Raw genomic sequence first — 13,258 nt, 5'->3', positions numbered from 1 at the left:
CAAGGATTATCATTTGAGGCAGCAATGTGTCTGCTCATTAATGGATGTCCATTAAAGTTGGTAATGATCCTACGCATCATGGTAGATCCTGGATGACCCAGACGATCATGCCAAAGCATGTAAACTTTTGAATCAATGAACTTCTGGTTCATGAAAGTATGTTATTCAATTGTCCTTATGTATGTATAATACAATCCACTCGACATACCACGCAACTTCTCCAATATACGCTTCTGGGTATCATTGGAGGTAATGCATAGATACTCCACATTTTCTGCACTTTTTGTTTCAATGTGGTATCCATTTAAACGTATGTCTTTGAAGCTTAACAAATTTCGAGTAGATCGAGTAGCATACAATGCATTCTGTATGGACAATATTTTTCCATTTGGTAACATAATCTGGGCTTGCCCTGAACCTTCAATTACATTTGAAGGTCCTGATATTGTTGTTACCTCTACTCTTGTAAGTATTAAGCTTGAGAAATACTTTCGATCACGAAGTATTGTATATGTGGTTGCACTGTTTGCAAGACAAATATCTTCGTCATTTCTCATGTTCTGAGAATAACCACAGTTTTTATCCATACTCTCTGAGTAAGAGAATCAGAGTTAAAAGCAAGTTATAACAAGAAATTTACATGCCACTTTTATTTAATCTGGAATACTACAAGTTCAGCATAATAAAAGTTCATCAATGTTTTAATCGGACCGGTATACTGCATTTCCCCTTTCCACAATAAAGTCTGGAACATCTAGATGAGTTGTGTTCAACTGCCATGATAAGTTAAACACTGGATTAGGTATATCCATTGGTCTAGCCTGGTCGAGAAAATTGGTCTCGACACCCTTCTCCTTGATAGAGGCTTGATACAGATCTACTAGATGTTTTGGGGTACGACAAGTACGCGCCCAATGCCCATTGCCACCACACCTATGGCAGGCTCCTTTAGAGTTTCTAGGAGCATTGTTCATATGAGCTTTGCCTTTGTGGCGATTCGTATTTTTTAAGTTCGAGCCTGAATTATGCCTCGGAACCTGATTGTGAAACTGAACTCCATGGTTCTTGCATTTCTTATTCCATCGACCTCGCTTGTGGCCACGTCTTCGTTTATGATTATCACCATCAGAGGATGTGGCGTTCACTTCGAGGGAAGCAGCATTCACTTCTGGGAATGGTGCAGATCCAGTAGGTCGGGAATGATGGTTTTTCATCAGGAGCTCATTATTCTGTTCAGCTACTAAGAGCAGAGATATCAGCTGGTTGTACTCAGTGTAGCCTCGGGCTCTATACGGCTGCTGCAGGAGCACGTTGGAGGCATGAAATGTGCTGAGAGTCTTTTCCAGCATATGCTCCTCAGTAATAATATCCCCACAGAGCTTCATCTGAGAGGTAATTCTGAACAATGCAGAATTGTACTCTGCCACTGACTTGAAGTCTTGGATCCTCAGATGAGTCCACTCATAGCAGACCCTTGGAAGAATCACCGTTGTCTGGTGATTGTATCTGTTTCTCAAGGCATTCCAGAGAGCTAACGGGTCTTCAACCGTTAAGTACTCGCTCTTTAGCGCCTCATCAAGATGACGGCGAATGAAAATCATGGCCTTTGCCCGATCTTGAGAGGATGAGCTGCTCTCTTCCCTGATGATATCTCCAAGATTCTCTGCTTCTAGATGGATCTTGGTATCCAGTACCCAGGTCAGGTAATTCTTCCCGGTAATATCCAGGGTAGCAAATTTAAGCTTCGCCAAGTTCGCCATTTTCTTTTCCGAAAGAAAATGAGATGTGTAAGAACTTGCAATAATATGTATTCCTGGAGGAATATGATGTTAGAACTTCTGGTTCTTACAAATTTTTCATTTTAATCTTCAGACCAAAATGATAAGCACTCGAAACTTCTGACTCGAGATTTTCAGGGTGAATGAAAAGGGCGATTGTACCGCACCATTCTCATTGAAATAATGTAATATAGAATGAGCGATTATTCCGCACCACTCAAGTAACAAGAAAATTAAATATGCAGAGCAGTGTGGGCGATTATACTGCACCACCTAAAATTGCAATGAAATTAAACAACAAGTAAATTTAAATATGCAGGGTAGGGTGGGCGATTATACCGCTCCACCTAGAATTTGCAGTAAAATTAAATCTGCAATTGGAGATAGGCGATGATACCGCACCGTCTTGGATCGCAGTAAGAATAAATTTGCAGTTCAAGATGGGCGATTATATCGCACCATCTTGGATTGCAGTAAAATTAACATAAATAAATATTGGGTTAGTAATCAATCTCTACACCAAACAAGTAATCAAAGATGTATGTAACCGTTAGATTGAGAACTAAGAGCAGGTATGGAGCAAACAGTTCGTCGCGTGAATATACCGCGCAGTTGAGGCAGAGGAAGAAGGAAACATTTTTTCTTTCTTTCGTTCGTTCGGCAAAGAGAGATGAAAGAATAATTATATTTAGAGACTCGTGCTGATAACGTGTTATAAAAAGGTCAAAGTTAGAGGAATAACCTTTTTAATAGTAGGTGCAAGGTAGATGTAAAATGCCACGCTAAAACTATAGCACAAGAGGATAACAAATAAAAAGCAGAGGAATAGATGATGTTACTGATATTTTTCTCTCGTTCCCTTCTTCTTATATTTTCTGTAACTTGAAAACATGCGGAGTGCTCTATTTATAGAACAACTCCAAACTGATGCATTAACTGCATGTTGAAACTTATGATACTTCCTCTGACAATACAATTCATATTCCACTTTTACTTTCATGGGCATTGAAAACTTATGCCCATGAAGACTTCTGCTGTATATATATATATATATATATATATATATAGATATATATAGCTGCACCCTATGTAAGTATAAGTCGCTCTGTTACTAATTTACTACTAGCAGTAGAAACAAACAAACGAACAAACTAGAAAGCAAAATGCGATGGCGGCAATGAGATCCAGTCAGAGCCTGGCGGTGCTAACTCGAGCGTTGATCACTCGCTCCATGGAGTCGTCTCGGAGAGCCACTCGCTACTTGAGCGCAGGCAAAGGCAAAGTCCTCAGCGAGGAGGAGCGCGCCGCCGAGAATGTCTACATCCAGGTACGCAACCCCAAGCTCTCTCTCTTAGTCTCTTTTTACTTATTTATTTGTTTTATGATACTAATTTTTCAATCAGATTTGAATCAATGTTTATGTTATTATGTTTTGTCCGATCAAATATGATATTTTGAATTTAGTGAATTTTTCTAATTGAATCAACTTGTTCTTTTTTTTATTTCTTTTTTTTTTTTTTTTTTTTTTTTTTTTTAATTTGTGAAGAGAAAGGAGAGGGAAAGATTGGAGAAGCAGAAAGCTGAGAAGGAAAAGGCCGAGAAAGCCAAAGAAAATGCTGATCAGGTACAGAATCTACAGATTAATTCTTTATGGAGGATATGTGTGTCTGTGTCTGGATTTTGCACTGCCCCAAATGAGATTGGCGCAAATTTACAGATATATGTGATTTCGTGCGGTAACTGCGTAATTACGAGATAGTCGATAACTTTTGTTGTTGTATGTTGTAGTGAAATGTGCATTTTAGTAAGCAAGAACACACACATGTAAGTGACATATGGATTGTGTTCATTTGCAGAAAGTGGGGCATAGTTTTCCGATGTTTGATCACTCGAGTTAGCGTTCCAATTTAATGTAAACAGAAATTACCGGAGGAAGGACACGATAATAAGAGAGAATTGTGCCCGAGTGTTCAAAATGATGAGGTTGAGATTGGAGGACTGATATTAATTTACACCGGTTTGAGGTTTAATTGAAGAATATCATCTGGTTGTCTAGGATAGACTGTCTAGCTTATCAAGCTTTTCAATGCTGTCTTATTTTTGGTCTCCTTGGCCCATTGGCACGGATGGCCATGGCCTACATTTTACCTGCTTAATTAGCCTTCACATGACAGGCTTGTCAATCTGTTTTTCTTAACCAACCTTAAGGCTTAGGCTTACTAGTGAGAACATCTATACTTATCATCGAGGTTTCCTGCAACCTCATCATAAAAAGTCATTCTTGAGGTACATTGCGTGCTTTAGGGAAAGCTATATTTTTCTCTGCATCTAGTTGCTTATTTATGAATGGGTTCAATCACCAAAAAAAGAATAATAAAAAGAAAGATAGATTGCAGCTCTTTCAACAAACACTTTCGGTAGCTTCAAATTGGTTGTTTGTTCTAGATGAATGAGAGAGAACTCCTGGCTGTTGGGTTCTCGGTTAGTCTTACAGATGGCCTCAAGGGTAAAAACGGAACATAGGTATATAGTAAAAAGTCCCTGCATTTTTGTGAAAACTAGATCATTTTTCTTCTTACGAAGTGTAGAGTATCCTTGGGAGACTGCCCTTTGCATTCCCCTTTGGGTTAACCTATGTCGCTGGTTTGATGGCCTAGCGATTCTGTATGAGTACTGACAAATTATACCACAAGTCCTTTTCACTTGATACGGTAGAATATTTTGTTGTTGCATCTATCATGAAATTTTAACCACAAATGCTAGAGTAGATGATAATGACAGACCCTAGTGGAATGCATTTGTTTTTTAAAATAGAAATGTATCCATACACCGTTTATGCTTACTTTCATGTATGAGCCATGCTGTAATGAGTTTTCTCTAATATATGTCTAGATGTGAGATAAAGCTGTTATGTATGAGCTCATACAATACATTTTTCACTCGTACATCTTTAAATTTTTCATGAATATAGAGCATTCTAAAATCTGCCTTGATGATGTCTTGTTCTCCAGTTCTTGTTTTGGGGGAAGCTATTGTTTCAATTCTTGCATTGAATCTGCAGTGATGAAGTCTTGGAACGAGTCTGATTATGTTTTCTCGTCCTTGACTCCCTTTACAATTTGTGAGATGATAGTGTATCTGTTGGATTGATTATGTGTCACCTAATGTTAAAGTCTGTGTAATGTAACAACCAAAGAATATCTACTCATTCTTATAGTTACTTCAACCAGATACTTCTGCCAGTGATGAGTTTTGACTTGCTTTTGTCAAGTAAACACATTGAATGTCACATTTGTTCCCGTTGCTCTTCAGCATACACCTCTTTCCCCTGCTTCACATTCTGTGCAGTTTGGTTTACACCATTTTATAACACTCGAAGATGGAACTGATAAAACATTACGCATCTTTGTGCAAGACTGCAGGTTATCAATTTCGTAGTCGGGATTAACCGCATAAACTTGCTGGCCGGGGCTGGTAAGGCGGGGTCATTTAAAACGTAAACATACTGTTGTCTTTCAAGATCTAAAGAACAGTTGAATAAGGTAAGGTTCTTCAGAAACTCTTTTGAGAAGTGGAAAGGAGAGATTGAAATGTTGAGGATTTCTGAAACTTTTACCAGCAATCAATTATCTGAATCATATAGATGGACTTCCTGATACTTATAATCAATGATTTTGACAGAGAAGTCGGCCGGAATTGGAAGCTCGAGAACGGTCTCTTGTTTCTCATTGCATGACAAGACAAACCCAAGATAGCCACAATGGTCTGGTTGTCTATCTTTGAGGATGAAAGGGAAAGGGATAGGCCGGCCTTGATCCCCGCACTTCAATTCTTTGCAGCCATTCTGAGTTTCCCCAAGCACTTTGGAGAAAGCTATTAACAATTGCAAAAGGAAGAGATTAGTATTTCCTTCATTTCTGAGCAGAAGAAAAAAAAGGGTATTCACGTATGATAGTATAAATCTAACCTTGATTAAGTTATGGTACTATATATATCTAAAATAAATCAGCATTAAACTAATTTGATTTAAAATAACCATCTATTCCCTTTGTCCAAATCAAACAGATTAACGTTCAAAATATGTCTAAATTTAATGGTATTCCTCTTGTAAGCGAGTTTGAAACCAATTTATTCCCTGACCCTTTATATTAGATATATTCTTGTATAAAAGTACAACAATAAATAAAAACAATATTTTGAATACGGAAAAAACCCTTTCTTTTTAGATAATTAAATGAACCTCTGAGAAATATACTAGCTACTTTTTTCAGTGCCGGTCTTCTTCATTTGAGTAATGCTAGGGAGACTCAATTTGAAGACTAAACTTTAAAAACTAAATGACATGAAAGTTGATGATTGATTTATTAGACGTGCTCATTTCTATTGGTGACACATCATTTAGTTTGCAATTTTAGTCTGCAAATTTAATTACCCTAACATTACTAATTTCATTTGCTCTAACCAAAAATTACTAAGCTATCATGACGCCCTCCCAATATTTGTCCAACCAACGCTCTTGACTTTTTGTTCTTCTTCCATAAGGCCATTCACGAGCAGGCAGGAAAAGTCGAAAAGCCCTGTAAGTCCTTCAACAGTAGTGGGCCGGAAATTTTGACATTAATTCTGTAGAACGGAATCTCGGTGCCTAATAAGTGGGTTAATTGCTGAGTGTCATACTTGAGTCCCTTGAGCTAACCAAAACCAACGTGGAAGGCCTTATCTGATCATAAAAGCAACTAGGTCAGCTCTCCTATTCGAGAGAGAGAGCCCATAGCTTGCTCTCTCTTCGGTTTGTCGTTGTGGCGTTTCTTGCAATTGGCTTATTGGGCGAAACTTCTAACGCTGTAGCGTCATCATGTCCGCCTTGTTCCTGTGGCAATATCCAGAACATAAGCTACCCTTTTCGACTCAGCGATGACCCGAAGAATTGCGGTCACTCAATGCATAATCTGTTTTGCGAGGACAACGTGACAGTGTTACGCCTTAACTCGGGAAGATACTACGTAAAGTCAATCAACTACGACAACAACACAATCCGAGTTGTAGATCCTGGTTTTGATCACAAGAATTGCTATGTAATATGATTTAGTCTTCTTCGTCGATGGAAAATATCATGAATTTGGTATGTAATATGATTTACGTTTTCTTATAATTTTGATTTAAAATTCCCGAGCAGGAGGATTAGTAATGGTAAAGTTGATGTTTGGGGCTCCATGTGTTATTTGGCTTTCGGCCTGGAAATGGTGGAGAAGGAATTTGTCAATGTATGGCGCTATAGAAGACTTTCTACAAGCCGATAACAGTTTGATCCCAATAAGATATTCTTACTCGGTCGTTAAGAAGATGACTAATAGATTGAAGGCTATGGCTGTGGATAGCACCCCTCTTAAGAAAATGACTGGAAAATATGCATGTGTTGTGTTCTTTATTTAAATAAAAAGGTGGTGGAGTCCGATTTGCCTAAACTTTCCATAAGGCAGTTGCCTAGTCTCTTAGAGCCAAGTTTGCTTATGTGACTCATCAAATTTAATTGCTTAGGCATTTGCCTAGTCGTTTAAAGATGCTTTTAGGTAAGTGGCTCTATTATTTGCCTTGTCACTAAACCGGTAGCTAATTCGTAATTTAACCCATGATATCAAGGTGAATTATTGCCTTTTTTTTTTTTTTTGGGAAGAAACAAATGTTGTTGTTGTTGGTTTTTTAATTTTTTTATTATTTGTTTCTTTCTAGAAATTCATTAAAAATTCATCATTCCAACTCAACCAACTTGCAAGGTCACTCTCAACAAAAATGAGGTTTATTCACTAAAATCAACAAGGTTAAATCCTTTGTTTTTTTTTTTTTTTTTTTTGTTTGTTTGTTTGTTTGTTCCTTGAGTGCCACTTGAAAACATCGCTTCGACAATAATCTCAAAATTTTATATTTATAAATTCAATTACTTCATTTCTTATTTATTGAAGGATCGTAACGAAGCTAGTTATGAATTATCTTGTAAACACTTTGAGTAAATATTTTTGCATAATTGATGCATATAGCCAGCCATTGGTTTCAAACTTTCGAGTGAGGCAGTCTAACATACTTCGAATGCACTTACGTAATCATACAACAAAAACCTCGAGCTGTCGAGCACATGATGGTACACAGGAAAAACAAAACCACAGCCAACTTTTTTAAAATGTGAAAACAAGGCCGAACAATGGTGCTAACTCATAAAATGTTATAAACTAATATAAAATACTCTAATATTTACACATGTACTTAATTAATATTAAAAACACCACTTAGGCCTCGACTAGACCTCGAGGCGCTAGGCGTTAGGCCTCTCCTCACTGCCCGACAACTGCCTAACGATTTTTAAAATATTAAAATTGAGAGTTCACCCTTTATGCATATATTGTCCAAACTAATAGAATTACATTAACTACCCATGCATAAAACATTTGACAATACATACCACCCACATTCAGTTTCCATTCACGTTAATGTTAAGTTTGACAACCTAACATCCATAAACCAATTACAGTAGAACTTCCACAAATTAATAATCTCGGTTAAATAATAATTTAGATAGTCATATAAGTCTCACGTAATATATAAATTAATAATTTCATGTTACTATAGTCTTTGTTTATTTAAATAGAGCTTAGGCTTGGTTAAATGTTTATAAAATAGAATAATGTACTACATTGAATAATTTACAATCTAGTTTTAGCAAAAAATAAGTGGGATGTGCTATTCATACATACTTTTTTACTTCATACACATTTTCTTAATTTGCGGATGTCGGATGAATTGAATTAAAAATAATCAAAGGACAAAAATTAATAAGAAGTATATGAGAAGTAAAAAAAAAAAAAAAAAAAAAAAGTGTGTGGATAGCACACTCAAAAATAAATAAGTTCATAAAATTTCCACATTTAAACAAATACATAAAATTGTGGGTAAATTACATTTTACCCCCTCAAGTATGGGATCAATTACAACCTTATTCAACATCTTTAAAACATTTTAATTTCATACATTTAGTTATATTTTCTTTTCAGTTTCATACATCCATTAAAAAAATCTGTTAAGTTAATCGTTAAGTAACGACGTGTTAATTTCCACAAAATCCATAAATTCGGACCTTTGAAATTTGATCAAATGGCTAAAATTATTATAACTTTTAAAGGGGTTTTTTGTTTATAGCCGTTGGAACAAATTTCAAGGAAGAGGATCCTCTCCTGAGCATAGGATGGGGATCCTCTTGACCACGAAGTCCGGGCCGTTCAATTTTAATCCAACAATTGCAATTATTATAACTTTTTAGGGGACCCCCTGTTTAGAGCCGTTGGATTAAAATTGAACGGTCTGGATTTCGTGGTCAGGAGGATACTCATCCTGACCTCAGGAGAGGATCCTCTTCCAAATTTCAAGGGTCCAAATTTGTGGATTATGTGAATTTGGTGGAAGGGATCCGAGGATCCCTTTCCATCTAAGACAATAAAGAATACATTAATAAATTAATAAGTTATTAATTATTGACAAAAAAAAAACTATTAATTAATCGATTATTTAATATGCACTAAATTAATAGATTTTTCTTGTTCTAAACACTATTTAATTTATGGAGGGTTTGATTGTATTTGAGGTCAATTGTTTATTTTACGCCGTACTACAGTTTAATGGTATTTTTCTTTTCACAAAACTTGGCTGCTTAAAAAAAATGCAAGAGTTCCTACTCTCACCTCATAACAACTTGACCAATATTTCAGTTGTTTTTTCAAGCTTTAATTTTTCAATTTTTTTAACACTTGTCAAATTGTTATTGGTTGAGCGTAGCAGCTCCAACACTTTTTTTTTGGGTTAAATTGGGGTTCAAAAGACCCAGGAAAAACAACTAACACAGCTCCAACATTTTATTAAACAACCAAAATAGTTTTTTTTTTTTTTTTACTTGTAAATGAGAAATTTTGAATTTAATTGTACAGATTGTTCAATTCATGCCAATTGCGGATATTGGCGGCTGATCCTTGTCTTTTAATAATTTGTTCAACATTGATAATGGATCCATCCACTTAAACGGATAAGATCACTTAACCGATAAGATCAAGCTTCACATATTTGTATTATTTTTTAAAACCATATGGCTGCACCCTATATAATTATAAGTTGCTCTGGTACTAATTTACTATTAGCAGTAGAAACAGACAAACGAGCAAACTAGAAAGCAAAAAGCGATGGCGGCAATGAGATCCGGTCAGAGCCTGGCGGTGCTAACTCGAGCGTTGATCACTCGCTCCATGGAGTCCTCTCGGGGAGCCACTCGCTACTTGAGCTCAGGCAACGGCAAAATCCTCAGCGAGGAGGAGCGCGCTGCCGAGAATGTCTACATCCAAGTACGCAACCCCAAGCTCTCTCTTCTCTTTTAATTTTTTTTTTTTTTTTTAAACTTTGTTTTATAATACTAATTTTTCAATCAGATTTGAATCTGTGTTTAGGTTATTATTATGTTTTGTCCGATCAAAAAATTATATTTTGAATTTATTGAATTTCTGTAATCGAATCAACTTGTTCTGTTTTTTTTTTTTTTTTTTTTTTTTGGTAATAATTTGTGAAGAGAAAGGAGAGGGAGAGATTGGAGAAGCAGAAGGCTCAGAAGGAAAAGGCCGAGAAAGCGAAAGAAAATGCTGATAAGGTGCGGATTAATTCTTTATTGAGGATATGTGTGTTTCTGTGTCTGTGTGTGGATTTTACACTGTGCCGAATGAGACTGGCACAAATTTACAGAGACCTGTGATTTCTTGTGGTGTCTGCGTAATTACGAGATAGTAGAAAACTGTTGTTGCTGTATGTCGTAGTGAATTGTGCATATTAGTAAGCAAGAACACACACACACACACATATAAATTTGACATTTGGAATGTGTTTAATTGCTGAAAGTGAGGCGTAGCTTCGCGATGTTTGATCACTCGAGTTAGCGTTATAATATAATGTACTCAGAAATTACTGGAGGAAAGGACACGGTATTGAGTAAATGCATAATAAGAGAGAATTCCGTCTGAGTGGTATTAATTTATGCTGGCTTGAGGTTTAATTGAATAGTATCACCTGGTTGTCTAGAATAGACTGACTAGCTTATCAAGCTTTTCAATGTTGTCTTTGGTCTCCTTGGCCCGTTGGCACGGATGACCATGGCCTACATTTCACATGCTTAATTAGCCTTCACATCACAGTTTTGTCAATCTTTTTTTCTGAACCAACTTTGAGACTTAGGCTTACTAGTGAGAACGTCTATACTTATCATCGAGGTTTCCTGCAATCTGCTCTTAAAATGTCATTATTGAGGTACATGGCGTCCATTAGGGGAAGCTACATGTTTCTCTGCATCTAGTTGCTTATTTATGAATGGGTTCAATCATCAAAAAAAAGAATAATAAAAAGAAAGATAGATTGCAGCTCCTTCAACAAGCGCTTTCTATAACTTCAAATTTGTTGCTTATTCGAGATGAATGAGAGAGAATTGTTGGCTCTTGGGTTCTATCTTAGTCTTACAGATGACCTCAATGGTAAAAACGGAACATAGGTTTATGGTGAAAAGTCTGCATTTTCTTGAAAACTAGATCATTTGTTTTCTTACAAAGTGTAGAGTATCCTTGGGAGACAGCCCTTTGCATAAACCTATGTGGCCTGTTTGATGGCCTAGCGATTCTGCTTGAATACTAACAAATTATACCACATGTCCTTTTCACTTGATGTGGTAGAATATTTTGTTGTTGCATCTATCACGAAATTTTAACCGCAAACGCTAGAGTAGAATGCATTTTATTTTTTTAAATAGAGACACTTCAACCAGATACTTGTGGCAGTGATGAGTTTTGACTGGTTTATTCTAATTTTAATCAGTTATTACTTCTAAGACATTCTTCCTATAGTATGACTGGATTTCATTCATTATTTCAATTCCACATACACGGTCGTTTCTCTTTTGCAGAAGGCTGATGGGACACATTAAAAGCTGATGGGCACTTTGGCAGTACTTGAAAGCTTTTCCTTTGGAAGTAAACATGAATAATAACAGTGTATATAACTTCTGTGAGAATCGCTCTGCGTTGAGTATTGGTGTTCTTCGTGGCATCTTTTCTTAAACATTAATGGGATGACTTGGATTTTCAATGATCTTCCAGTCTTTTATGGTGATTGTTTTTACTCAGTTCCATTGAGTCTGTTGAGAGTGTCATGTTCTACTCGTTTCGTGTTCGTGGCTTACTTTGGTTCATAAAGTTCCACATTTATGATGAAACTTATATATGTTATGCTGCGGGTAATGGAAATAGGATCTCATTCAAAATGCAGCTTGCATCGCATACTGTTTCGTAGTGATTGGTTTGTTTGCTTTTGGTTGATTTGCTTATTTTCTGCTGGAATTAATATTGACGAACTGCCTAATTGTTTCGTATGTAATTAAACGTTTTAAGCCCGCTAAGTTTTGGATAGTTTTGACTAAACGTAGTTGATCCTTATGAATTTGATGTGTTACAGGTGCTATGGTTGTATTAGATGTAGTGATATACATGTCCTGTGTTTGGGTGGGAGTGGGTTTCTGTAAAATGATTAAACTTGGGAAACGATTTTCATACTCTCGTGTCCTTCTGCGCAGTCGGTTTATTTATGTCCATTGATTCTACGGTTAGTATGTCCAGTGATTCTACAGTTAGAAATAAACATAGTTGTGCAACGGAAGAAAAATTGTGTGTGAAAATCACTTCCCTTAAACTTTATAGATGAATTGTTTGTCTTGGTATTGAACTCCTAATCAAATTTTTATTGTGGTTTCTGAATAAAGTTTTGAATTTTTGGGATGATTTTGTTCAGTGAGGTAACTGAAGCAATGGTCCTTGAGCGTTAGCTTAATCAGAGTTTTAGTTCCTAAACTAACAATCCGTGAGGTGACGTGAAGCAATGATTCTTTTTGCTAACTATGTTAGAACTTCCATTCAAAATAAAGGGTTTAGAGGGACTGCTAAAATGATTATTGTTCCATATTGTAGTAAGTTTAGAAATCAATACTCACGAGTTTTGAGTTCGGGGATTATTGCTTCGATTTTCTTTTGTTGAGTACCTTCATCAGTTCATTTAAGAAATTTTTATTTTTTTTATCAAGTGGAAATGATAATAGGAACTTAGAAGGAATATACTCAAGATTTTGAAGAAAAACATCCTGAACGATATTTGGAGTCCTCGTCTCAAAGTACATATTTTCAACGAGTACCCTTGTGATGTCGTTCAGGATGTTAAGGCTACTCCGTTGCAATGACGGGATACATGGGCAAATTCCACCTCCTGCACATGGCGCTGCTCAATACTTCAGAATTAATTATGGGACCTCTACATCTTCCTAATTAAACATTTCCTAATTGATTCCAGCATATCCGGTAACTCCCAACATATGAGAAAGACGTTCATAGCACATCAACGCAAGTATTTATCAAATATGGCAA

General features: G+C 36.3%; 3 protein-coding genes across 6 annotated transcripts; 2 read left to right on the top strand and 1 right to left on the bottom strand.

Annotated features, from left to right (window-relative positions):
• Positions 1-701: 701 nt before the first annotated feature.
• Positions 702-1,760, bottom strand: LOC137734170 (uncharacterized). Its single transcript, XM_068473482.1, has 2 exons — positions 1,038-1,760; positions 702-773 (listed from the first exon to the last, which is right to left on the bottom strand). Exons 1-2 carry the CDS (start codon positions 1,758-1,760, stop codon positions 702-704), a joined length of 795 nt encoding a protein of 264 aa, XP_068329583.1.
• Positions 1,761-2,888: 1,128 nt separating this feature from the next.
• On the top strand, positions 2,889-7,148 carry LOC137734085 (uncharacterized protein At2g27730, mitochondrial-like). Of its 4 annotated transcripts, XR_011068561.1 has the most exons (5): positions 2,889-3,105; positions 3,325-3,402; positions 5,201-5,320; positions 5,460-5,716; positions 6,321-7,148. XR_011068561.1 is itself a non-coding variant. In XM_068473357.1 (4 exons), exons 1-3 carry the CDS (start codon positions 2,947-2,949, stop codon positions 5,276-5,278), a joined length of 315 nt encoding a protein of 104 aa, XP_068329458.1. In that variant the 5' UTR covers positions 2,889-2,946; the 3' UTR covers positions 5,279-5,320; positions 5,460-6,309. The 4 variants fall into 4 exon arrangements, 2 of the variants coding, with proteins under 2 accessions (XP_068329458.1, XP_068329459.1); XR_011068562.1 differs by lacking the exon at positions 6,321-7,148 and having other exon boundaries at positions 5,194-5,320; positions 5,460-6,309; XM_068473357.1 differs by lacking the exon at positions 6,321-7,148 and having other exon boundaries at positions 5,460-6,309.
• Positions 7,149-9,921: 2,773 nt separating this feature from the next.
• Positions 9,922-11,936, top strand: LOC137734086 (uncharacterized protein At2g27730, mitochondrial-like). Its single transcript, XM_068473359.1, has 3 exons — positions 9,922-10,156; positions 10,378-10,455; positions 11,752-11,936. The coding sequence occupies exons 1-3, from the start codon at positions 9,998-10,000 to the stop codon at positions 11,770-11,772; spliced, it is 258 nt and encodes an 85-aa protein (XP_068329460.1). The 5' UTR covers positions 9,922-9,997; the 3' UTR covers positions 11,773-11,936.
• The last annotated feature ends 1,322 nt before the right edge of the window (positions 11,937-13,258 follow it).

The sequence above is a fragment of the Pyrus communis genome, chromosome 5, assembly GCF_963583255.1.
Source record: "Pyrus communis chromosome 5, drPyrComm1.1, whole genome shotgun sequence".
Taxonomy (NCBI): Eukaryota; Viridiplantae; Streptophyta; class Magnoliopsida; order Rosales; family Rosaceae; genus Pyrus; species Pyrus communis.
This window is presented reverse-complemented; position numbering and strand designations above follow the sequence as displayed.